This window comes from Onychomys torridus, chromosome 8 (genome assembly GCF_903995425.1).
Source record: "Onychomys torridus chromosome 8, mOncTor1.1, whole genome shotgun sequence".
Lineage (NCBI taxonomy): Eukaryota > Metazoa > Chordata > Mammalia > Rodentia > Cricetidae > Onychomys > Onychomys torridus.
The window spans coordinates 104,017,226-104,044,360 of record NC_050450.1 but is presented as its reverse complement, the minus strand read 5'-3'; the positions used below and the strand labels follow the sequence as shown (position 1 = coordinate 104,044,360).

Here is a 27,135-nt window from a genome sequence, read left to right as displayed (position 1 = left end):
AAAGGGGGGGGACTGGAAGACAGGTCAGAGGTTAAGAGCACAAACTGCTCTTGCAGAGGACCTGAGTTCAGTTCCCAGCAATTGCTCACAACCATTTGACTCCAGCTCCAGGGCAATCCAAGGCCTCTGGTGTCTATGGGTATCTGCATATATGTGCACATACCTATATACAGACAGAAACACACACACACACACACACACACACACTTAAAAATACAATAAATCTTCAAAAGAAAGGAAAGGGCTGAGGATGTAGGTCAGCTGGAATAGTACTTGCCTAGAACCCACTCAGCCTAGGGTCTGAGCCCCAGCACCACATAAAATGGACATGGTGGCACACACTTGGAATCCCAGCACTCAGGAGGTAGGGGATCAGGAGTTCAAGGTCATCCTCCAATACACAGCCATTCCAGTGTATAAGAGAGACCATCTAAGACAGTAGAAATATAACCACTTGCCTGGCACGCAGGAGGCCCCTGGTTAGTACACACAACTGCCAAGTACCATTGCTGCCCTGCTGTGCGGACAGCACTGGCGCTGCATGTGTACCCCTTAGTGGTGGTCACTTAACTACATCAGAGCTTGTCCTTGAACTATCACCCCAAACCCCAGCATGTTCTCATCCCACCCCACACACTGCGGTGACCCTCCTTTTACACCCTCTGGAGATTGTGTCTCTTTCTTCCAGAGTCTTTAGAATGCTCCTAGCTTTGCTTTGGGACTTGGCTAGAACCTGGCATCACCCAGACAAGCGGGTCTCCCCACACTGCCCACTCGGCCTCCCTCCCACACTCCCAACCACACTCCCTACTCCCTCCCACTCCCCATTCGGGCTCCCACCCACACTCCCCACTGAGCTGGGAAGAGGAATCCAGAGTTCACCTGCTGCTCAGGTTTCACACTACCTGTGGTCTCCCCTTCCCACTGAGAACCACTTACACCACTGTTCACCTCTACCCCACTTCTACCTCCCACACCCACCTTGCACCTTGGACTGGTTGCCCTGGAATCCTCCACCTCTGCCTTAGAAATGTGGTTCTCAATTAAGTCCCTGCCCTTTCCCTGCCCACCACACCCCGCTTCAGCCCTGACAGGACCCTAGGACTCCTGGATTTCCTCCCACATTCTCTGTCCCTTGGCTGGCCCTGAGTACCTTCCAGTCATTTTCCTGGTATTGTAGGGATCAGCCTTTGCCTTCCAAGCTTCCTGCCTAATGCACCTCCAGCCTCTACCCTCCCTGGTCACACCCACAGATGGGTGGAGGAAGACCACAGACCTCTGCATGGATTCCTGCCTTTGTGTTCACACCACTGAACTGTGTACCCCCTTCCCAGCTTTTTTTTTTTTTTTCTTTCTGTTTTTAACTTTTGGAGGCATGGCCTTGCCAAGATGCCCAGGCTGGTCTTGAACTCACACTGCATCCCTGGCAGGCCTTGAACTTCCTAGGTACCTAGGATTACAGTCCTGTACCACCAGGCCCACTTGCTGCCAACTACTTGAATATTTCAAAACAGCTGGAGAGAATTTTTTAGTATTTCTAAAACACACACACACACACACACACACACACACACACACACACACACACACACACATACCAAATGTCTACAGAGATGGATATGCCAATTGTTGTATGTGGCCATTCATTATCTATCATGGACAAGTACTAAAATGTCATCTTGTGCCCCAAATATGCATATACACTCACCACGAGCCGATTAAACTTTTTTGCAGTAGTTTTTCTTTTTCTTTTCTTTTTTTTTTTTTGAGCTGAGGATCGAACCCAGGGCCTTGCACTTGCTAGCCAAGCACTCTACCACTGAGCTAAACCCCTAGCCCTTACAGTAGTTTTTAAAAGAGGAGAAATGAGATTTGTGATGTGGCAGCTGTTACAGCCAGTGGGGCTTACACAAAGTGTGATTATTGCTAAGTACAAAGTTGGGAACCCTCAGACTGGGGAAGGTGGTCAGAAACACCTCATGTCCAGACAGGAGCCCCTCAGGACCGTGGGTGGTACCAGGAGGTGTCACATCTTCGGAGTTGATCACACAATTGGCATTGTCTCACACTAGTCTTGTGGCTGGCTCTATATGAAACGTTAGAAAAGTTCCTCTAACTAACCTCTTCTTTGTCCTCAGGACTTTCAGCCTGGACACAGGGCACAACGCATGTTTGATGGACCTTTGCACCCAGACAGGACTTAAGGCCATGCCCAGGAAGGTTGAAAGCACCCACACAGTATACCCTCTGCCCAGGTGAGAGGTCCAGACAGACATGGCCACACTCAGCCTACGCGGGGCTCCACCCACTGCTTGTTCTTTAACTCCTCACTCAAGATCAGACTCAGAAAAATGCCAGAAAAGTTATAAGGAAAAAAAAAAAATCAAACAGGAGCTGGAGAGTTGGCTTAAAGAGCATCCACCATAGCAGCATGTCTCTGCACGCTGAGGCAGACCTGAGGGTGCACACGCAATAATGAAATAGTTGTTTTGCTTTACAGATAAAAGGCCCTTTGTGCCTCCTCTCATATCTGTTCCAAATCAATTATGAGGACAGGACTTTGACCTTCAAGGCTTAAATCTGAGTAAGATGAACTTCTATTTAATCCAATATAGCCTTTAACCCCAGCACTCGGGAGGCAGAGGTAAGCAGATCTCTGTGAGTTTGAGGTCAGCTTGGTCTACAAAGTGAGTTCCAGGACAGCCAGAGCTACACAGAGAAACCCTGTCTTGAAAAACAAAAACAAACAAAAGACCCCAATATAATTAAAATCAGCCATTTAATTAATTTCTCTTTTTAAACTAATTAATTTTAACACATTTAATTAATGCATTTCATCCAGGATTATAACCCACCATGGATTTTTTTTAAGATATTATTTTTAATTGTATGCGTGCATGAGTGTGTGTGTGCATGTGTTTGGTGTGTGTTGGTGTGTGTGTGTGTGTGTGTGTGTGTGTGTGTGTGTGCGTGTGTGTGTGTGTGACTGTGAATGAATGTGGGTGAAGTGACTACAGAGAATCCAGAAGAGGAGTTGAAGTTACAGGCAGTTGTGAACTCCAGATGTGGTTGCTGGGAACCAAACCCAGGTCCTCTGCAAGAGGAGTAAGTGTTCTTAACCCCTAACCATCTTCCAGCCTGTGGATTTTTTAAAAGTATAAATTAAGAGACGTAAGTGGTAAGACATAAGATTAGCAGCATGGTAGTCCGTGCTGCTAATCTTAATCCTTCTGGATGAGTCAGAAGATTCAAGTCACTAGAGGCCAACAAGACACGACAGCTTGGGCTACAGAGACCTATCTCAAAAAACAAATAGAAAAGCTAGGGAACAGCCAGGAACCTTGGCACACAACTATAATCCTAGCATGTGGGAGGCTAAGGCAGAAGGATTGCTGAGGGTTCAAGGCCAGCCTGGTCTACAATGTAGTAAATTCCAGTCAACCTGAGGTACAGGATGATATCCCGTCTCAAAAGAAATAAATAGCAAATTGGTAAATTTATTTTTGTTTCTTTCTTTTTTTTTTTTTTGGAGCTGAGGATCGAACCCAGGGCCTTGGCTTGCTAGGCAAGCACTCTACCACTGAGCTAAATCCCCAACCCTGGTAAATTAAATTTTAAAATGCTAAGTAAAGTCTAAAAATTTAGCTGGTTATGATTCCATATATGAGAAATCCTAGTACTCAGGAGTCAGAGGCAGGAGGATCACAAATGCAAGGCCAGCCTGGGCTATATAGTGAGAGTCTCTGTCCCAAAGCAAAGAAAAGGGGCGGGAGAGGAGTTTCATTTCATAGCTGGGTCTGGTGGGACTTGCAAGTTACCCCAGCACTTGGGAGGCAGAGGCAGGAGGATAACAAGGGTTTTTTTGTTTTGTTTTGTTTTAAATACAGGGTTTCTTTTGTCCTGGCTATCCTGGAACTTGCTTTGTAGCCCAGGCTGGCCTTGAACTCACAGAGATCCTCCTGCCTCTGCCTCCCAAGGGCTGGGATTAAAGGTGTGTGCCACCACCACCCAGATTTCTGTTTGTTTGTTTGTTTGTTTCTTCAGATATATTTATTTTACGTGTATGAGTGTTTGCATGTATGTCTGTGTCCTATGTGCAAGCCTTGTGCCTGTAGAGAACAGACAAGCCTGTCACATCCCCTGAAACTGGAGTTATGGACAGTTGTAAGCTGCCATGTGGGGTGCTGTGAATATGTATCACAACAGGTGTAGTTATCTACAGGAATGACCATTGATCTTAACTGCTGAGCCATCTTTCCAGCTCTAATCACAAGTTTAAGGCCAGTCTTGGCTATATAGCTATTTTGAGGATACATGAGACCCTGTCTCAACAACAACAACAACACACCACCACCACCACACACACACTCACACACACACACACACACACACACACACACACTAACTAATTTTAAATGGTTTTTTAAAACTTAAAAAAAAACAAAAAAAAAAAACCCACAGACACATTCCAGCTGAAGTTGCCTACTGCTCCCTGGTAGTGTACTCTGTACTATCTCACTTATAATAATTTTCTAGAGATTTATTTACTTTATTATTTTATGTGTATAGGTGTTTTTTGTCTGCATGTATGTCTGTGCATCACATATATACAGTACCCATGGAGGCCAAATGAGGGTGTCAGATCCCCTGGGCCTGACGTTATAGGGTGCTGAGAATTGAACAGGGGTCTTCTGCAAGAGCAACAAGTACTCTCAACTGATAATCCTTCTCTCCAGCCCCCTGTACTGTCCATTTAAATAAAAATCCTTGCTGTTTGCTGAGAGAGAACAGGTAGACAGGTACTGCTGCAGTTAGGTACTGTATCATGCCCCTGAGGAGCTGATCACCCAGAAGGCTGAGGCAGGATGAACTCAGGATGGAACCAGACAGGACAATGTAAGGAGACAATTTCTCTAATAATACAGAAGTGGAAAGTACCGGAGGGGCAACGTGCAAGGTTGGTGACAGTTATTGTCCCTGGGTAGGATCAATGGTGACCTTTTCCTGTTTCGTTCTTTCTTCCCTCCCTCCATCTCTGCACTGCTGCTGACTAAGCAGGGCCTTACGCACGGCAGACAAGTGCTCCGCTACCAGCTACCTCCTCAGTCCCTTCCCTGTTCCCTTTTCCTCTTGAAATGCTCTGCAGTGAGCACACATTCCTTTGATAACGGGGTTAGGGAAGCAAATGCTACCTGAAATTGAGGATATAAACGCAGCCCCCCCACAATGGGATGTCGCTGATAAGCATCTCCACCCCAGGAGAGAAAAGTCAGTCACTGGCCCCTCTCCATGACCTGGGAGCTCAGCCTCCTGCTCAACTCTTGTTTTTGTTTTTTTTAAGCTGGTGCTAGGACCCAGGACTGATGAATGCTGGGCATCTCCCACTCGGCCACACTCCCAGCTTGTCTTCGATCCTTCATGCAGGTCGATTGTTGCTCCAGACTGTTTCCAGTCCTCCTTTGCATTTTATTTCTCTTACCTTGACTTCCTGGCCTCTTATTATAGCCCCGTCTTCTCTTGAGCTTTGGTTTTAGTGAAGGAGCCATAGGACATAGATTAAGGACTAGTGGGCACATTAGGAACGATCTAGCAAATTACAACGTCACACACAGACCCTCGGAAACCTGTGACTTCTCTTTTGTCACTCCCCTACCCTTTTCTGTCATGGCACCACATGGCTGGTCCATCTGAGTCCAGTCATACCTGCTTCCTAAGAGTCCTTGACCTCAGGGGCCGATCTGTAACAACAGAAACCCCAGTAGATCATAGGACAGGCCAATCCATTCCTCCCCCCCGCCTTCCTTTTTTTGGTTTTTCAAGACAAGCTTTCTCTGTGCAACAGTCCTGGCTGTCCTGGAACTCACTTTGCAGACCAGGCTGGCGCCTCCAACTCACAAGGATCCACCTGCCTCTGCCTCTTGAGTGCTGGAATTAAAGGCGTGCGCCACCACTGCCCAGACTTTTTTTTTTTTTTTTTAATTCTTTGTGTACGCCATGGCGCATGTGTAGACACCAGAGGACAACCTTAGGAGTCAGTCCTCACCTCCACCTTGTTTGAGGCAAGGTCTCTTGCTCACCACAGTGTACACAAGTCTGGTCTCTGCTCCCTATCTCCCTGTAGGAACACTGGAATCAGACACCTACTGAGTTTCTTTGTGTTCTGGGGATCTGAACTCAGGTCCTCACATTTGGAGGGCAAGCACTTTACCAACTGAGCTGTATCCCTATCCCCACATTTCCCTGATTCTTTTGTTTTACTTTTTGTTTTTGTCTGAGACAGGGTTTCTCTGTTTTGCCCAGGCTGTCCTGGAACTCTGTAGACCAGGCTGGCCTCAAACTCACAGAGATCCACCTGCCTCTGCCTCCTAAATGCTGTGATTAAAGGTGTGTGTCCCAGGCCCAGTGCGTTCTTGATTACATAAAAGACAAAGACGCCCCAGCTCAAGAGACATAATGAAGCAGGTTTTAGGGAGCACAGCTTACCCTCATCATGCTCCAGCTCCCCAAGAACCATGTACAGGAAGTCCACGTGTGGTTCAAAAGGCTCCACCAGCTTGGTGCAGACATGCAGCTGACACTGATCGGATCTGTGCTGTGCTGTCAGGGTCACAAGGGAGCGTGTCATGTCGTAGAGGCACAACCTGGAGGGCAGAGGAAGTGTGAGCATTTCTACTCACCAACAAGCTACGACCAAGATCCATAGAGGCCAACAAATACCTGGAAGTCCACAATTGCCCTCAATCAGATCCGAAAATAAAATATAAGCCACAGACCGGAACGAGTGTTTCCCATTTCCCTAATGGATGAGAGGCAACTGCCTTTCAATTTTCTTACTCTTACTTTGAATTTTGTCCATTTTTTATTTTGAGACAATGTCTCACTATGCATCCCTGGCTGGTCTGGAACTCAATATTAGACCAAGCTGGTCCTGAACTCACAGAAATCCACCTGTCTCTGCTTCCAAGGGCTAGCATTAAAGGCATGAGCCACCATGCCCAGCTTCTTTTGTTCTTTTTTGAGACAGTACATTGCCAAGCTCCCCAAGCAGACCTTGAACCTAAGATCTTCCTGCACCAGCCTCCCAAGCTGGGGTTACAGATGTGTATGTCCCATGCTTGGTGTCACTTTACTTCCATGTGATCTGTGGATTAATAATATACCACTAATACAGCATGTGTGTATGTAAGTGTGTATCCACCCCCTTCCAGATGATCGCTCACACATGTACACATGAGGAAGTATAGCGTGGTCGCAAAGTTTACCAATGGCTGTCTGGACAATGACACCACATGTGACTTCTGCTTGCTTTACTCCTCTGTGGGTTACTTGTATTAAAACAAATAACACAGCCAGGGGGTGGCGCACACGCCTTTAATCCCAACACAGGATTAAAGCAGAGGCAGGCGGATCTCTGTGAGTTTAAGGTCAGCCTGGGCTACATAGCTCATTCCGGGCCAGTGGGGCTACACAGTGAGACTTATCATACACACACACACACACACACACACACACACATACACACACACAGGTACGTACGTACGTTTATAATTAGACAGAATTATAGTAAAAACATTTTAATTGAGATTATTTGAAGGGGAGGTATTTAACCACCCCTGCCACATGAAGGGTTGACCATTCTTACCTGCCAAATGTTCGCAGTGTACTTCCATCAGGAACTTGGCCATCACTGATTTCCCAAGGGAAGTAATAGATACCAGGTTTGGGCAGCATTGATGGCACCAGGAACCAAATAGTTTTGGGATGGAGTTTTGAAGATTCCTGATAAACCAAGCCAACCATAAGACATGAGAGACCAGCCACATCCGGAAGACGAGCTCCAGCAGGAAGGGTTGTGAAAGTCTTTGATATGTTATGAGCTCACATGTTAATACACAAGCCTGCATCACACACATATACATTATACATAAATAAAAGCTCAGGGGGAAGTACTGTTCCCGCTGCAATCTCCATTGTCCATCAATTTCATAGGGCAGGGGTCTGTAAAGAAACGCATATTAGTCAGCACTCGGGAGGCAGAGGCAGAGGCAGGTGAATCTCTGAGTTTGTGGCCAGCCTGGTCTATATGACTTTCAGGACAGCCAGGGATACATAGAGAAACCCTATCTTGAAACACCCCCCCCAAAAAAGATGAACATATGTATTCCATCTTTATGGGATGGAGGGTCTGTAGCATGAATCTTAAAACTTCTTATTAATACAAACAAACCTGGAGCCAGGTATTGGGGTGAATGCTGGAAGATCAGAGAAGCAGAACAAGCCACAGCTACCTCACCTCGCCAATTCCTCAGCTGATCCTGTATCCTCAGACTGGAAGCCTCTCAGTCCTCATCCAGAATGAATCTCAGCTGAACTACTGCTCAAAAGCCTAAAAGCTTAACCAGGCTTCCTGGTCCTCACACCTTATACACCTTTCTGCTTTCTGCCCTCACTTCCTGGGATTAAAGGCGTGAGTCACCACACCTGGCTGTTCCCAGTGTGGCTTTCAATTCACAGAGGTCTGGATGGATCGATCTCTGCCTCCTAAGTGATAGGATTAAAGGTGTGTGTGCCACCATTTTCTGGCCTCTATATCTAGTGGCTGTTCTGTTCTCTGACCCCAGATAATTTTATTAGGGTGCACAATATTTTGGGGAACACAATATTACCACAAGGGTCTCTACCGCCTCTTATGTCAGCCATCTCATTTTTATTTTTAGTTTATGTGTGCGAGTGTATTGCCTGCAAGTGTGTCTGTCCACTAAGTGTGAGCAGTGCCTGAGGAAGCTGGAAGAGGGTAAAGTATCTGCTGACATTTGTCAGTCACCATGTGGGTGGCTGGACACCCAACCCAGGTCCTCTGAAAGAACAGCCAGAGCTCTTAACTGCTGAGCCATCTCTCCAGCCCCTGCCATTTGAGAACAGCTACAGATCACACAAAACAACAACAACAACAACAACAATAACAAGGAGCCTGACTCATTCTAATCCAACACTGGCTACAAGCTGGTAACCTCGGCCACTGGTGCCTTTAGACCCAACACGCCCTGGCTGCAACTTGAAGCTGGGATGTAGCTCAGCTGGTAGAGTGCTGCCTAGTATGGGTTGGATCCCCAGTACTGCATAAACTGGAAGTAATCCATCCCAGAACTCCTTCTTAAAGTTATTTTTTAAATGTGTACGGGTGTCTTACCTGCATGTATGTCTGTGCACCACTTGTACGCCTGGTGCCTCTGGAGTTACAGATGTCTGCTGGGAACCTGGGCCCTCTTCAAGAACAGTAAGAGTTCTTAACCACTGAGCTATCTCTCTAGGCCCTTTTCTTCTTCTTCTTCTTCTTCTCCTCCTCCTCCTCCTCCTCCTCCTCCTCCTCCTCCTTCTTTTTGGAGCTAGGCAAGCACTCTACCTCTGAGCTAAATCCCCAACCCCTTTATCTTCATTTTTATATTTACTTATTTATTTGGTTTTTTGAGACAGGGTTTCTCTGTGTAGCTTTGGAGCCTTTCCTGGAACTCACTCTGTAGCCCAGGCTGGCCTCGAACTCACAGAGATCCACTGCTTCACTAGTGCTGGGACTAAAGTGGTGTGCCACTACCGCACGGCACATATCTTCATTTTTAAAAAAGATTTTTACTTCTGTGTGTGTATGTGCAGGTGTGCATGCCTGTGGGCTAAAAGAGAGTATCAGTCTCCTGGGAATAGAGTTTCAGGCAGTTGGGAGCCACCTGACATAGGTGCTGGGAACTGAGCTCAGGTCCTCTGCAAGAGCAGCAAGTGCTCTTAACTGCTGGGCAGTCTCTCCAGCCCTTGGACATTTTACAACTAGATTTCATTCTGTGGCCCTGGCTGGCTTCTAACTCTCTTCCTCCTGGCCCAGCTTCTCAATTGCTGGCATTTAGATTGTGCACTGCTATATGAAGCTCTGTGGACATTCTGATCTCAGATTTCTTGCTTTCAGAGATGAGTCTGTAAATGTGTGTTATTTAAATCACTCTGCAGCCTTCTGTTGCAACAGCCCCGGCAGATCGATAATGCTGCTAGATTACATTCCAGATGAGTAAAACATCTGGTGAAGGACAGTAATGGACAACAGTAAGGCCATAAAAAGGAATGTAGATTAGACAGGAGCGTTACATTAACATTAGATTATCTTAACCATAACCATCCTGCAAAGGTTTTTATTTTTAGGAAATTCCTAAATATTTGTAAGCAATGGAGGACTTCCATGGTTTCCTCAAACAGCTCAAAAAGAGAAAGTGAATAAACAAAGCTGACCTGCAGGTGATGAGTAAAGCCACCGTGACAAACGTTAACTAGGGAATCTGGGTGAAAGGGGAATTGCTTCTGGATTCCCCTATTGAGATTCCCGAGTGTTCAAAAGTGAAAATCCACACGTGATGGTCAGACACAGGACACCTTGTAAACAGTATGAAGGGCAACCTCTCACTATAACTAACAGAACTCAGTCTTAGGTTGGTCCATGATGCCACACTGGGTGGACAGTGGTCTACTTTACCCTTTATTCCCCTTCCCCCATCCTCTGGCTCATGATCAACTCAGGGCTTATAGCTGAGCTTTTCCTGATTCTCAAACAGGATTTATTCAGTTAGTTTTAAGACAAAAACCATGTAGCTCTAGCTGGCCTGCAACCCACAACATTATGTAGTAGACCAGGCTGGCCTTGAACTTACAGAGCTCTCCCTGCTTCTGACTCCTGACAAGCCTTTTTTTTTTTTTTTTTAAAGATAAATAGCATTTATTGTTGGTTGATATATGTGCAGGCATATGCATGTCATAGCACACAGTGGCAGTCAAAAGACAACCTCATGGAGTTAATTCTCCTCTTTCAAAACCTTTATGTGGGTTCTGAGGATTGACCTCAGGCCTGTAGGCTTGCACCTTCAGGAGGCAAGAGCTTTTATCCACTGAGCCATCTCGTCAGCCCAAAGTGAACACTTTCTCCTTTCCAGATCTGTTTCTTCTCTTCTAGGTCTCTTCTATTTCAGATATTTTCAGATACCTCTTGGAAAGCAGCATCTTCCTCCCGTACCTCTACCATAGTATTCTCTATAGCCTGCTCATTCTGCACCCCCTCATTAACATACTTCATTCATTGCAGTTTACTAAATAATTTGGTTTCGAATAGTTCCATCTGTTTTCTTGTTTTACTTACCATATTATCATCCCCATGAGGCAGGGATTCTGATGACTATGTGTTAATATTCTGATCTGCCCCTTGAAGTCCCCCCACTTGGTGCCACCCCGCATCCTGACATAAAATCCTCATTCTAAGGAGAAACTCCTCCCCTTCCTCCCCTCCCTCTCTCTTCTCCTTTTCCTCCCTTGAGGTGTGCACCCTTGATCTCTCTTCTCTTTCTCTTCATCTCTCTATTAGAATAAACTCTCCACGTGGATGCATCATCTGGGGTGTGAATTACTGGCGGCCGCTGCCATGCCCGCATGGCATGCATCTGCCTAGCATGTTTCCCTGCACTCGAGGGGTACCCTCAGGGGCGCTTCCCCCGCTACACAATAAGTCCTAACACTATGTTCTTTTCATCTACCAGTTTCTGGGACATTATTAAATATTAATGGATGACTAGATCCATGAATAGGATGAAAATTAAAGCCACCCACCCCACACTTGCTGGGCACTGAGCTAAAACCATATCTTACTATCTGCGTGAATGTAAATCTGCCAGAATTCTGTCTTCATCAGCATTTCTAGCTATGCCTGGACTGTCCACCCTGGACAGTCTGCCCTCTGAGGTTATCTGAACCCCTCACCTTGTCATTTCCAATTGTGCACTTTGATCCGTTTACAGTTGTCTTATCTCACCGTGTAGCTTTGACTGGCTTGGAACTCACGGGGAGCCACCTGCCTCTGCCTCTTGAGTGCCAGGTTTAAAGGCGTTTACACCCAACATGTCCTGTGATTCTTTTTTTTTTTTTTTTTTTGGTTTTTCGAGACAGGGTTTCTCTGTGTAGCTTTGCGCCTTTTCCTGGAACTCACTTGGTAGCCCAGGCTGGCCTCGAACTCACAGAGATCCGCCTGCCTCTGCCTCCCGAGTGCTGGGATTAAAGGCGTGCGCCACCACCGCCCGGCAAGTGTCCTGTGATTCTTACTTAACTATAATTAAGACCCACAGTTAAAGGAGCTGCTTTAAACCAAATTAACAGTTCTCTGAACTCAGGCTGACCTTGAACCTGTGATCCTCCTGCCTCAGCCTCCTGAGTAGCTGAGATTCCAGGTCTGTGTCAATAGGCCAGGTCGAACTTCCCCTCTCTGAGACACTGCCAAAGTTTTGCCATGGAGTGTGTCCCCTTTACCCCATTAAGTAATAGCCTTAACCTCTGTTTCATCTCATCGATAACTTGTGCTGACTGTATTTGGGATACAAGCTTTTGATAAGAGGAATACAATTCTCAATAACCAAACTAAATAATGTATCAGTGCCTCGGGAGTGTCTTTGAAAACAGCATATTGCAGCCTGAGGCAAAGGTACAATTGGCAACAAAGATATAGTCTTTCAATTTTTAGTATTTTGCTTATCTCCTCTTTTGAATTTATAAATATTTTGGGACTGTAGCTCAGAGGTTCATCTCCTGCACCAAGAATAAAGTGCATTAAAATATTGAATTTGGGGGGTTTCCTTAAATTTTGTATTCAAGATAAATCATTCATTTTGCCCATTCGAGGTAATATTAATGTTAATGGGTCTTAAATATGTTGTTACAAGGGCAAGTTAGAGAGAGGTTACAAACTATCGTTCTCCCTTGTGGCGTGAAGTTAAAAGACAGCTAAGATAAATGAAGAAAGTGCATTTTACTTAGTACTTAAGGACTTTTTGAAACAGTCCATCACACAGCCCAGGCTGCCCTCAAACTCTACACAGCTGAGATTGCAATGAACTTCTAGATCCTTAGATCTCAATTTGGGATTATAAGCCTGTGCCACCGTGCCCAGTCTATGTGGTGCTTGGGTTCAAATCTTGGGCTTCGTGCATGCTAGACAAGCACTGTATGAGCTGCATCTCCAGCCCATCACTTAGGACTGTTTGTTTGTTTTTGTTTTTCGAGACAGGGTTTCTCTGTGTAGCCCTTTCTCTGTAGACCAGGATGGATGGCCTTGAACGCTCCGAGTGTTGGGATTAAAGGCACGCCACTACGCTCAGCAATTTAGCGCTTTTTAAAGGAATAAGAACTAAAAAACAAATTGGTGAAAACTGGCTATCTCTGAGGCTAAAGGAACTCTGTTATAAATCGTGCGCTGGAGCTTCCTAGGCAAGTGTGCATTTACGTCTTCGATGACGATTATAATGATAACGAAAACCAAGGTCTGGATTTCAAAACTTCTAGGCCCTGCCAGGTTAGGAGGAAAACGTCTTGGATTATAAAATGTAGAGAAACACCTCCTGTTCCCTCTCACTTTCAATCAATGTCCACTGCATAGGCCGGGAAGTTCGCAAGGGCCAGGCCCAAGCCTCTAAGGTCGGTATTTTTAACCGACGGTAATGAACCTTCTCCCGAGCGTGACCTTGGTCCTGGTCCCCTTTTGCTCCAGTTTGGGTGGGTTCCGGTAAAACCAACATCTTTCCTCTACTAGCCTCCTCATGCCGCCCTAGGCCCTTGACAGCCATTCCCCTTCTCCTTTCCGGGGAGAGTCTAGCGAGAGGACCCTAAAGCGGGGAACTAGCGAGTCCCACGGCGCAGGCGCAATCCCGCCCCTCAAGGCCCTGGCCAATCCGTGGCGCGCGTCTCCTGGGCGTCAAGTCCCTCCTTTCCGCCCGGAGAGATCACGTGAACCTGGAGAAGCGACGCCCGCAGTCGCCCCGCTCCCCTTCCCGCTCTACCGCGGTTTCTTGACCTTCTACCTTGGCCTCCTTGGCGAGGAGCCGCTCAGGGACCTCCCCTGGCTCGCAGCAGGGGATTCGTCCGTCCGGCGGGCGGTCCCGGCGTCTGGGATCGCAGCGGGTCACGCGGGGAGTGGCGGCGGGGACGGGGCGTGCCGGAGCGGGCGGGGCGGGGCCTCAGGCCGTCCGGGCACCGCTCTTAGGGCCGGCTCTGCGCTTTTAGCTGCTGACACGGGTGGTCGCTTCGGTGTCTGTCACTTCTCTCGCCACCTCCTCCGCCACCAACGCTGGCCGCCACCATGAACCCCGACCTGCGCAAGGAGCGGGCCGCCGCCACCTTCAATCCGGAACTGATCACGCACATCTTGGATGGCAGTCCAGAGAACACCCGGCGCCGCCGAGAAATCGGTGAGGCCGGAGGGCCAGGCCTCCCTCTTCACGGGGAAGAGCCCGTGAATCAGAAGTTGGGGTCTTTGGAGTTTAAGGGAAGCCGGGACTCCCTACTTAGGAGGGTACTGCCCTCCGTTCTAATCCGCTGGGATTCCGGGAGGTTGAATGCGGTTTCTCTTGATGTCATTTAACTCCCTTGCAGAGAACATGATTCTGAACGATCCAGACTTCCAGCACGAAGACTATAACTTCCTTACTCGCAGCCAACGCTATGAGGTGGCTGTTAAGAAGAGTGCCACCATGGTGAAGAAGATGAGGGAATTTGGCATCTCAGACCCTGAAGAAATCATGTGGTTCAAAAAGTAGGTGTACCTTTGCACAGTAGTGCAAACCCAGACTACAGCTGCAGTCTGGGGAGGCCTTTTTAACTTACATGTATTTGAAGGCTCAAATTGAACGTTTCATGATTCCGTTTTTATGTGTGAAAAATAATATTACTTTCACATCACATCTAAGTCTTTTAATGGGATAGTGTGGCATATTTGTAAAATGCAAATAATGAATGGATATGCTCAATTTTGTATCTTTTTTTTTTTTTTTTTTTTTTTTTTTTAAGGGCTTCTGAGGTGGCTGCTCAGTGGAAAAAAGAACTTGCCACCCAGCCTAATGATCTGAGTTCAATTCAGGACCCACATTGTAGAAAGAGTCAGAGATTGTCCTCTGACCTCTCTTGACTAGAGGAGTCTCTGGTGTACCCTTACACACAATAGAGCTAAATTTAAAATGTAATTTAAAAAAATTCTGTTTAGCCATGGCAGTGGTGGTGCACACCCTTAATCCCAGACAGCACTCAGAAGGCAATTGCAGGCGGATCTACAGAGCCAGTTCCGGGACAGCCAAGACTACACGGAGAAACCCTGTCTCAGGAAAAAAAAAAAAAAAGAATAATCAAGCAAATAGTAATAAAAACATTTTGTTCCAAACATCCCAATTAGATTTATTTAAATGCAGAATGAGCTGGGCGGTGGTGGCGCATGCCTTTAATCCCAGCACTCAGGAGGCAGAGGCAGGCGGATCTCTGTGAGTTTGAGGCCAGCCTGGTCTACAAGGCAAGTACTAGGAAAGGCGCAAAACTGCACAGAGAAACCCTGTCTCAAACTTAAAAAAAAAAAAAATGCAGAATGAACTTGCGCTTTGTAAGAAAGCTTCCAGTACCAGGGGTGTGGCTCAGTAGGACACAGGTTGCCTAGTGTTCACAAGGCCCAGGGTTTGACTGTCAATATTGAAGACAAGGGAAAAAGAGGCCTATAGATTGCCTGAAATGTAGGTGCAAGACCAGACATTTAAATATTTTGGAATAATAGCCCATTTTGTTTTTATATAATGTGTATCTTGAGTATAAAATAATAGGAAAAGTGAGAGTAGATGAAGAACAACATGTCAGGTCTCAGAATGAATATTCTGATATTCTGAGAACCACATTCTAAGAACCCAGCATTGTTGAATGTAGAGTAACGTTCATTATGTCCTGTGCGTAAAACCTGCCTTCATCCCGTTGCTGGGGAAACTCCTTTTCTCACTTACTCTGTTACACTTTGCTTTTCAGTTACACACAGAGATATTCCCCCTAGCCTTAATGGGCATTCTAGCGCAGATTTTGTGCTGTTGGTGCTGCTGCTTTATTGCTGGGTTTTTACATTGTAGAAGAACTCCGGTGTTTTCATCAATAAAAGTAAAATTAAGAGGCAGGAGCGAGACCTTAGCAGTAGAGCACTTGCCTAGCATGCACAATTTCGTAGGTTCAATGCCTAGCATTGCCAGATAAAGAAATAAAAATGAAATAAAGGGGCTGGAGAGATGACTCAGCAGTTAAGAGCACTGGCTGCTTTTCCAGAGGTCCTGAGTTCAATTTCCAGCACTTACATGATGGCTCACAGCCATCTATAATGAGACTTGATGCCCTTTTCTGGCATGCAGGCATACTTGCAAACAGAGCATTCATGTATGTAAATAATTTTTTTAAAAAAATGAAATAAAAATTTGGACCAGGGTTGGGGATTTAGCTCAGTGGTAGAGCGCTTGCCTAGCAAGTGCAAGGCCCTGGGTTCGATCCTCAGCTCCAAAAAACAAAAAATTGGACCAGAAGTATGGCTCACTTTTGCCTGGTATGCCCCATGCCCTAGATTAAATCTACAGTACTTGAGCAACAACAGTTTTGTTTTCATTTTGTTTTTTGAAATAGGTTGGCCTGGAACTTACTCTAGTCCAAGCTGGCCTCCAACTCTAAGTAATCCTCTTGCCTCAGTCTCCTAAGTGCTGGGGTTACAGGTATGAGCCACCCTGCCTGGCTTAAAGAGGTTACATTTTATTAAGAATATGTTTTCAAGAACTAACATAAATGATTATAAGTCCTGCCCTAATGTGGTAATGGTTATTTCCCCTTCCTTTGCACTGTGGGTACAGTACATTCAGTGTCTATGTGTGACTTGATTTGGTCATTACTGTGACAATGAAGTGGTTTGCTTTGCCCCTTAAGACTTCCTTAGAACTCCACTCTGACTAATCAGAAATACTTGTTTGGTGGGTGATGACAAGTACCTGTAATTCTAGCACATGGGTGGAGGCAGATCAAGGTCATCCTTATACGTCTATCTGGTCTGAAGACCGAGCTACATTTAAACTTTTTTCTGTTTAGTTTGGCAGCCCAAATCCGAATATTCACCAACTTCCAAAAATTCATTTTTGTTTCTAAAGTTTGTAACTTGTGGGATTTTGAAGCACAGTAAATGCTAGGAAAGAGTTACAAAATGGACTAAGTTGGGTTTACAACCTAAAACTTGCTAAGATTTTATACCTTCTCAAAGCAACATAAGAGAGAAGGGTTACTGTTTTGTTCTGTAAGTAGATGATACAGCATGTTTTGTAACTGGTATTAGTGCACACTGTGCAGGCAGATTTAAGTGAAGTCCCAGAAGCCTCGAACAGAGTCCTTCCTGTGGGCCGTGTCTCCTTTTCAGATGATAAGTTTTAATGCCCTGTGTCAGGAGATCCATTTAAGTTAGAGGAGGAGACTGGGAGCTGGTCTTGGCAGTGACTGTGTGTGCTAGGCTTTCTGTGTCCTACCTGTATTTCGAACTCTGTAACTCACATCAGAATTTTATGTGCCACCAAGAAAACTTATCATTATTCCTTTTTGCCCAGTTTCTTAATATTTGCTGTAGATGGCTTTTCTGCATTCAGGTAGACAGACTATGTTGTAAGTCTGTTTCATCTAGTAATAAATTTTTAGGAAAAAGCCCAAAAACTTACCATTAATTGTAAGATACAGTAGGTAAGCTAAATGAGGGAAGAGTGCCAGAATTGACGGCTCAGGAGGATTTCTGAGTAGGGCATTTACTGGGCTTTTTGTTAGGTACTTATTATTAGCTCTCTCTCACTCTCTCTCTTTTTTTTTTTTTTTTTTTTTTTTTTTTGGTTTTTCAAGACAGAGTTTCTCTGTATAGTCCTGGCTGTCCTGGAACTCACTCTATAGACCATGTTGGCCTGGAACTCAGAGATCCACCTGCCTGTGCCTCCCGAGTCCTGGGATCAAAGACCTGTGCCACCACTGCTCAGCTCCTGTTTCTTAGACAGTCTCTTTCATGTCTTGTTGATGTTTTTCTTTCTTTTACCTTTTCTTTCTTTCTTTTTAAAGAATGTGTTGTTATTTTTACAAAGTTGATTAAAAGATATTTGGTGTATATGTATGTTTTGCATGCATGTATGTCTATATACCATACCACTTACCTGCCTGGTGCCTGTGGAGACCAAAAGCAGTATGGGATCTGGAGCTGGAGTTACAGACACTTGTGAGCTGCCATGTGGGTGCTGGGAATTGAACCCAGGTCCTCTGGAAGAGCAGCCAGTGCTTTTAACCACTGAGACCCCTTCCTTCTCTCTGCTTTAGAGACAGGGTCTTCCCCTGTTGCCCACACTGGCCTTGGACTTTTGGAAGCTCTCTAGCCTCAGCGTGTTGAGTGCTTTTGACTATACCCTTTGCTCTGAAAGGAAAAGGTTAAGAGTAATTTGAAAGTCCAACATGGGTCAGTTGGGTTTTTTATAGACTCCTTAGGATTTTAAAGCTGATCCCTTGAGGCTGGTAAAGGTGTGCAGCTTAGTTGAGAGGACACTTCGTGTTTGAGGTCCTGGACCTCATTAATTAATTAATTAAGTCTGATTTCTTGACAAGCATCTGCAGGAAGGATTGGCCATCACTAAAATATAAAGTTTCAGATTTTATTCTTTTGTTTTGGTTTGAGTAGAACAGGGTCATAAGCCCAGGGATCCCTTCTCTCTACCCGCCCCCACCCCGACCTCGGCTCTGAATGTTGGATTCTCAGGTGTGTCCTACCACTCCCAGCTACAGACCTTGTTCCTCAGTCAAATTTCTAGTGGTCTGGGGAAGGGGAAACAACAAGAATTTTAATTAAGAAAAACAATAGCACTTGTATCCTGTTGATTTCCTCTGCCTTCGTGGCAGGGTATCCCTGTTGTAGCCCTGGCTAGCCTGGAACTCACTATGTGGTCTAGGCTGTCTTTGAACTCTCACTTACATGTCTACCTCTGCCTTCTGAGTACTAGGCTCATAGGATAATGCTGTCACATCCACTCTTCTATTTCCTCAAACCGCTTTTGTGTTAATGTCTTTATAATTACATTGTCCAGTTTTCGGAGCGTTTTACTGAAGTTCTCAGGCTTTTCAGTTCCCTTGGGGAAATGTGGATGCATTATATAGTCACCATTTTTGACTCCTCAATTACACCTTATTTCTCAGAAATTCCTTGTTTCCTCTTTACACACGCACACTTGTGCTCAAAGAAATGGGAAGTATGTAATACCAGTGGTTTTGGGGAGAAGCAGGCTTGTGGGACGCTGCTCCAGTTTTGCCCTGAGGAGTGACGTAAGCGGTTTGTCTCACCAGACTTTGAGTGCTTAACTTCCTCTTTCCATTCACATCCTCTCTCCAATTTCCCCTCTGTTTCTTGCTCTGCAGCATCTTCAGACTCAAGGTCCTCCTGCCTTAGCCTCCCGTCTTGCTGAAGTAATAGGCATGTGCCACACCAGCTTCCACCAGTTTAAAATCGTAGTTGATGAATATGATGTTAGAGAAGTCAGAGACAAAGGCACTTCATTACTGGGGTCTTATTGTCATCTATCTTCTCATGTTGGCTAGCCGGTTATCTCATGGACATTTGGGCATTTGCTCCTAGCGTACGTACATGAAAAGTGATTTATTTGTTTTGCTGGGCAGTGAACACAGTGCCCTCTACTTGCTAGACAAAGCTGGAAAGTGATCTTTCTGCCCTAACCACACAACTAAAACCGTTGACATCAGAGCAAATATTCACTGAGCAACATCCATTAGAATTCCCCAGGACAGAGGACACAGAAGTCACTCCCTCTGCTAGACTCTGTAATCGGATTGATTGGCAGCATCAGTGTCTAAGAACACCCATGAGCAGAGTCTCAGAGTGGCAGTGATGGATGGAAAGCAGAAGAATCTAGGCTGGTTTGTGTGGTTTTATTTTGGAAATAGAATAGTAGGCAATTACTGTGCTTGCTGTTGCTGCTTTTGAGGTGGTGGCCCCTCCGTGGAGTGACAGTGTTCCTCTCCTCCTGTAGTCCATGCTCTGCTCCTTGTGAAGCCCAAGGTCTCCTGGGTGACACCTCTTCTAGTAACCCCTGAGAGGACATCAGAGTCACTTAGGTGACACAGCACTTGTACTTCAAGTTCTTTGGGTGCACACGGCCAAAATGCAAACCAGACTCCTAGGAAGTCCACGGGATGGAAGCACAGTCCCACAGTCCTGGCTGGGGTGCTCAGTTTGTGTTTCACGGGATCTGTTTGAGGAGAAGGTTGCAGGCTGGATTTCAGTGTCATGTGCAGTTCCCTTAATCTGAAGCGATGTTCACAGTGGGGGTGATTTTTAAATCGTTCACCTTAGATACATACCCTGGAGACCTTTAGAGATCCATGGTCCTGCCCTGAAATACGTACGTATTCATCAAGGTATTTGCTTAGGTTGTCTAGCAGAGACTGTTCTACTATTCTTAATGCCAGGCATGGTGGTGAATGCCTATAATCCCGGCACTTGGGCCTAATGGATGAAGATTCCCAGGAGTCTGAGACTACGCTGAGCCACATAGTAAATTCTAGATCAGCCAGGGATGTGTAGTGAGAGAGAAAAAAACAAACATTAAAATTGATTATTCTCAGGAGTTTTTACTAATGGGTCTACAGTAAAGAATGTTTGTAGAGTCCCATTTGATCCTCCAAGCCAGTTAGACCTGAAAGGAACACAGCCGTATTCATACCCACTCTGTAACAGTCAGAACAGAGGTAACCACAGAGTCCACTGTTTCACATTCAGTGTAGAAGTTATATAGGACTTCTCTTTTAAAAATGAGACAAGAATTCTGAAGCCTGCAGGCTGCGGCTTGGTGCTGGTACTGGGCTTAGCTGCCTGAGGAGCTGGGTCCATTCTGTGCCAGAGAAACACAGAAGGAATCTGGCCCTGAGGTGATGGGGGCAAGAGCTGCCACATAAGACCTTCTCTTGGGGCTGGGAAGATGGCTCAGAGGTTAAAAGCATTGGTTGCTCTCCCAGAAGTCCTGAGTTCAATTCCCAACAACCACATGGAGGTTCACAACTATCTATAATTCTATCTTGTGCCCTCTTCTGGCCTGCAGGCATATATGTAGGCACATTGTATACTTAATAAATAAATCTTTAAAAAAAAAAAAAAAAAGACCTGCTCTTGGCTTTTATATAGTAAACGGTAAATTTTACATTTCATTTAGTAAAAGGGTCTTCAATTTTCTATTCTTCATCATGAGGGCCAAGATTTTTTTTCTCAAGAATGTGAGGTCGGGGGACTGGCAAGACAGCTCAAGGGTTTGCTGCTGAGCCTGACAGATGAAGCTTGATTTCTGGAACCTATAGGGGAAGGAGGCCCCCTGCCCTCCAGAGCCTCCACCCCATGTCATGACACACACACACACACAAATGATCAGCTAACTAGAGTGAGCGGTGGGTGCAGTGTCCTGTGTGAGGCTGAGATGCTTTTCTTTTCTCTCCTGTAGACTACATTTGGTCAATTTTGTGGAACCTGTGGGCCTCAATTACTCCATGTTTATTCCTACCTTGCTGAATCAGGGCACCACTGCTCAGCAAGAGAAATGGATGCTTCCGTCCAAAGATCTCCAGATAATTGGTACCTACGCCCAGACGGAGATGGGCCACGGTTAGTCAACATCTGATGATCCCGGGGTGATCACCTCATAAGTTCAAGAAAAGTGACTCCTGAAGTTTGATTTTTTTTATTTCCTCCTCCCCTGCAGCTATGTGTTTGGGAATTTATTTTTCAATTGTTGAATCAAAGCCCAGTTTTCCCCTGAGTTTATTCCCCAGGGCTCAGGCCTATGAACATCCTTCAGTGTCACTTCTTAAAGCCACTGTTTGTCATGCTTACCCGTTGTGAACAGTTACTGAGCACCTTGGAGAGGTGACATTTAAGTATATCAGAGCGTCCAGCTGCGTTGGTATGTATGACTGTGAAGGAGTCTGTTGGAAGTTCTCCAGAGGGATGATGCCTCAGCAGAGTCTAGAGGTGACGTCAGAAGAATGCATTGTAATAACAGTGATGGCAGGGGACTGTCCTGCTCCTTCCTTGACTGCTAGCTGCTTCAGTTTGAGAATGAGTCCTGTGGTTTTCTTCAGCTGTTCGTTGTATAGTTCCCCGTGAATGCCTGTGGGTCCTTTACTGCCAGTAGTTTTGGTTAAATCCTTCCTAAATGCTTAGGCATGTTCAGCAAATTATGTTTGTGGACTCTGTGTGGAATAGGATTGTTTTCAGGGACCACACCTGTGGGAATGGATGTGTTTTAGCTTTTGTTTGTATGATGTTTGTTTGTTTGTTTGTCAAGACAAGATTTCTCTATGTAACAGTCCTGGCTGTCGTGAAACTCACTTTGTAGACCAGGCTGGCGTCAAACTCAACAGAGATCCACCTGCTTCTGCCTCCTGAGTGCTGACCTTAAAAGTATGTACCAGGAGTTGGGGATTTAGCTCAGTGGTAGAGCACTTGCTAGGCCCTGGGTTCAGTCCTCAGCTCTGGAAAAAAAAAAAAAAAAGAGGCTGGGACAGCTAGGACTAGGTGGTGGTGGTGGCGGCGCACGACTGTAATCCCAGCACTCGGGAGGCAGAGAGGCAGGTGGATCACTGTGAGTTCAAGGACAGCCAGGGGCTACACAGAGAAACCCTGTCTCGAAAAACCAAAACCAAAGAAAAAGAAAGTAGAGACAAGGTTGGCCTTGTTAGTCTGTGCTGGCCTTAAACCTGCCGTCTCCTTAGCCTCCTACGTGCTGGGATGGTAGGTTTTTTCCCTGTCAGTTTTTCCCTCTAGAGCTGTGGTTCTCAACCTTCCTAATGCTGAACTTTTAATACTGTTCCCCATGTTGTTGTGGTGACCCCCAACCATAAAATTATTTTGTTGCTACTTCATAACTGTAATTTTGCTACTGTTATGAATCTTAATGTAAATATCTGTTTTTTGATGGTCCTAGGTGACTCCGGTGAAAGGGCTGGTGGACCCCCACCCCCAGGGGTTGAGACCCACATGTTAAGAACAGCTGCTCTAGAGTGTCTTCCCTCCTCTTGAAACATACCAGGAAATCTATCAGGCCTGGGCTGAGGAAGGTCACTCTACAGGGCTCTAGTGTTGAAGGAACAGTGTGGAAATCAGCCTCACATTTCTTTAGGTCACAAAGCAGGTGACCAGTTGAAGAACTTGCCACCTCATAGGCACTGTTTCTTTTGCCTCATTTCACATTAGCGCTTTGGGTGAGGAATGTAGATCTGTCATACAGGTGCTGCCCTGGGACAGCATTGGCAGATTCCTCTCACTGAGAAAGTTCCTGTCTTCTCTCAGAACTTGGAAGACAGCAGATGTGATTTCCTGCCGCTCCACTTCGGCCTCTGTGCACACTCTTGCCAGCTGACTGAACCCTGGGGGTTCCCATGAGACTTGCTTCTTGGTTTTGGGTTATTGTAATTTTTTCAACTTTCTTCTGTCCGTCTGTCTTTGTGCTTTGATGCTGGGATGGAACCCATCATGTTAGGTAAGCAGTCTATATTGAGTGGCATCTGTAGCCCTTCCTTGCTGCTCTCCACTAACTTCTGTCTAAGAACAATGCTTGCCTAGCACACAAGAGGCTCTCAGTTCAACCCCCCAGCGCTGCAGTGAAGGAAGAAAAACATGTATACACACACAGACATACGTACATAAACATACGTAATATTGGGGGTTGTCAGAAATGAATTACTGCACTGAGGGAGATGAATATTTTTATTTATTTATTTTTATGGTTTTTCGAGACAGGGTTTCTCCGTGTAGCTTTGCGCCTTTCCTGGAACTCACTCTGTAGACCAGGCTGGCCTCGAACTCACAGAGATCCACCTGGCTCTGCCTCTCAAGTGCTGGGATTAAAGGCGTCGCCACCAACGCCTGGTCAGAGATGAATATTTAAAACAGTTTTTATTTTGTTTTGTGTTCTGAGACACTCATCTTGAGCCAAGGATGACCTTGAACTTCCCAAGTGTTGGGTTGCAAACCTAGCCTCATTTCATAGTTTGTATTGCATAAAATGATATAAGAGACTCTGAGATGAACCAGCTTCTACTATCTTTAACACTTTGTTTTAATACAGGTTCTTGTTGTAAATAGCTCATACTTGCCTTGAACTTGTGACCCTCCTGCCTCAACCTTCCCAGAGATGGGATTATAGTCCCTCACGTCCCTTCTTTAGTGCCTTCAGAATCCGCTTGTCTCTATAGCCCTGTCAAGGTGGCCACTTTGTTCTCACCACATTAATGCACACCTGAGAGTCCCAGTTACGGTTTCCTGTTACTAGCTTGTATGCCACTACACATTCTCATTTGCTGTTTGCATTTTCTTCTGGAAGCTGAAGGGGTTTTCCCTCCTTTGAGTATTGATGGAGACAGAATTTGCATGTTGACCTTCTCAGAATAGTGTGTCCATCTGTTATTTTCCCCATTCCAGCCTCATGTGTTAGACATTTTATTCTGTGGACTCAACGTGTCCTCCTTGGAGTAGGTGCAGCTTTCTCCTGACGTCTTCTGGGTTTGTTCAGCTCCTCTCTAACCCTGACTTAGAGAGCAGCTCTCAGACATTTCCCTACGCTTGTGTGCTCCTCACTCTCGGCTTTTCCCTGTTGGTTCTTCTAGAGTTTTGTAATAGACTTTATTCCTGGAGTGTACTATACACATGTGCTTCCCTGCGTCTGGAGACTGGGCGTGGAGCTCAGAGATTGGTTGCTTGTGCAGTGTGTGCAAGGCCCCGGGCTCACTTTCCAGTACCAAACTCCCAAAACAAAAGAGTTATTTGTTTGGTGTTCTTGCTTACTGTTTTCTTTTTCCTTTGGTGGTTTTATTGTTGTTGTTTGGGGTTTATTTGTAGCCAGTATGGTGATGCACACCTACCCTTGGGAGGCAGGGGCAGGCAAATCTCTGTGAGTTTGAGACCCATGTGGTCCACATAGTAAGTTCCAGGCCAGTCAGGGCTACATAGTGAGACCTTGTCTCAAAAACAAAAGAAGCCAAAAAAAAAGAAAAGAAACAAACACTAGGTTTATTTTTATTCGTGTGTGTGTGTGTGTGTGTGTGTGTGTGTGTGTGTGTGTGTGTCCGTGTCCGTGTCCACAGAGAGCATAGAAGATCCCCTGTAGCTGGAATTACAGGAGTCATGAGTCACCCTACTAAGACCTGAACTCAGGTCTTGTGGGAAGCAGCAAGTGTTCTCTTCATCTCTCTCTAGCCCCTCCTTTGCTTTCTGTTTTGTTTTGAGACAGCAGGGTCCTACTAACTTTTGGAACTCTGGTTCTGTGGACCAGGCTGGCCTGGAATTTTCATCATCCCTTTTACCTCCGCAGTGTGGGGATCACAGGCAAGCCCTGCCATGCCTCACAGAGGTTTAATCTGGGCCAGCCTCAGACTTGGGATCCTCCTCCTTCACCTTCAGCACTGGCCTACCTGCGTGTGCCACCACCAGCTCCTAACTTCAGAATTCTCATCTCAGTTTGTCAAGTTGCAAAAGGCGCTGCTGCAGGAATTTGAGTTGGTGTGTGGCAGAGCTTATTTTCTTGGGAAGTACTCCATTGGTTTGGTCCTCTCAGGCAGAAGCCAGCTAATTCTTTCCTGTTAGTCAGATCTTTTGAGGGAGGGTGTTTGTGGGAGACAGGGCTTGTGGAGTCACTGTAGGTTACCAGGCTAGCTTCAAACTTGTGGGGCTCTTCCTGCCTCTGGTGGAATTATTAGGTGTGTGTCCCAGCCTGGTTTTCCTTTGGGAGGAACTGACTTCATGCATGCTAGACCAACCCTGTACTGACTGTACTTCTAACCCCAAGGCTGCTCAGTCGGATCACCCCCGCTGTCGGCTGCCAGCCTGTCCAGTCAGATCACCCCTGCTGTCGGCTGCCAGCCTGTCCAGTCAGATCACCCCCGCTGTCGGCTGCCAGCCTGTCCAGTCAGATCACCCCTGCTGTCGGCTGCCAGCCTGTCCAGTCAGATCATCCCCCGCTGTCGGCTGCCAGCCTGTCCAGCTTTGTAGCCTGTGGAAGGAGAGACTGAGGAGACCTTTCCACATAGCAGCTTTAGAAGAACTGACTTTAACACTTTGCCAAATGTACTGCTATACAGTTTATGATAATCTCACAGTAGTGTGTATCATTGCTGTGCATAATTAACTTCAAGTAGAGAAACTGTCCTTCTCTCTCGAGTGTTCCTAAATCTTACCCGTGTGTGACTAATACCTATGTTAGCTACCAGAGACACTTTTTTCCCCAGACATTTTTCCGTCCCAGTGTCTGATTGGAGTACCTGCCTTGCCTTCCTTCCTCCCTGTGTTCGATAACACTGTATTGTTCTTACGCTAGCAGGGCACACGGATACAAACCTCCCTTGGTCTGAAGGGGCCGCTTTCAGCCCCCTCCTCCTCCAGCAGTCTCTGGTCATTGCCAGCACAGACATCTCTCCTGAAAGTAGAAAGTGGGCTGCTCCCCGCATTAGGTGGCAGCCCTAGGTCAGAGTTACTGCCTAGGGACTTGGATACTAGTCTTTTGGGGAAGAAAGCTCTGGGGATTAAACCAGGGTCTAAGTACGCTAACATGAACGGTACCCTGAGTGTCACCCCAGCCTGGGGCTCCCCCCACATTAAAATCCAGGGCCTCCTAGATGAGTTCTAGGTTTACGTGTGTGGGATTAACAGTGGTTTTTTTTTTTGTCTGTTTGAGCAAACCCTAGGCAAACTGTTTACCCCCATTCCCATTGCTGGCATTTTAAAAGCTGGAAGAGTTATAAGTAAGAAAGGCATCTCACAAATGCAGTCTGGTTTGATTTGGTTAATGTGGTGGTTGGGTTTCTAAGGTAGGATCTCCCTGTCTAGCCTAAACTGGCCTTGAATTTGAATCCTGCCTCAGCCTCCTGTGCTTGGATTACAGATGTGCACCATCACAGCTCGTTCCATGAATCAGTTTCAATTTTTTTCTAATTTAAAAATGATTGCGAATTCATAGGGAATTACAAAAGTAGCACCAAGAGTCCCTGCAGCCCTTTCACCTGCTCTGCCAGTAGCCAATCATTTGGGATTTCTGTTTTGAGGTTTCCAAGGACAGCTCTGGATTTTAGACTTTCTCAGCCCATGTCTCACTTGAACATTAAGCTCGCCAACCAGAGATAGGACTAGGTTGCATAATCCTTGTCCTGGCTCACCACCATCTTTTTTTTTTTCAACCACCATCATTTTGATGCAAACGTGGCATTTGACCACCCATCTTCATT

General features: G+C 45.9%; 2 protein-coding genes across 4 annotated transcripts in view; one reads left to right on the top strand and one right to left on the bottom strand.

Annotated features, from left to right (window-relative positions):
* Nucleotides 1-14,231, bottom strand: part of Ten1 (TEN1 subunit of CST complex) — an 18,614-nt gene extending 4,383 nt beyond the window's left edge. Inside the window, exons 1-3 of the mRNA XM_036195384.1 lie at nucleotides 13,872-14,231; nucleotides 7,643-7,779; nucleotides 6,484-6,641 (exon numbers count right to left, since the gene is read on the bottom strand). Coding sequence (XP_036051277.1) covers nucleotides 6,484-6,641; nucleotides 7,643-7,731 — 247 coding nt within the window. The 5' untranslated portion in view covers nucleotides 7,732-7,779; nucleotides 13,872-14,231. The remainder of the gene's footprint in view (nucleotides 1-6,483; nucleotides 6,642-7,642; nucleotides 7,780-13,871) is intronic.
* Acox1 (acyl-CoA oxidase 1) overlaps nucleotides 13,786-27,135 on the top strand; it is a 26,467-nt gene continuing 13,117 nt past the window's right edge. Inside the window, exons 1-3 of one of the 3 annotated variants that reach the window (XM_036195379.1) lie at nucleotides 13,786-14,258; nucleotides 14,443-14,602; nucleotides 21,363-21,523. In XM_036195379.1, coding sequence (XP_036051272.1) covers nucleotides 14,150-14,258; nucleotides 14,443-14,602; nucleotides 21,363-21,523 — 430 coding nt within the window. In that variant the 5' untranslated portion in view covers nucleotides 13,786-14,149. The remainder of the gene's footprint in view (nucleotides 14,259-14,442; nucleotides 14,603-21,362; nucleotides 21,524-27,135) is intronic. The other 2 variants (XM_036195380.1, XM_036195378.1) reach the window with 2 other exon arrangements.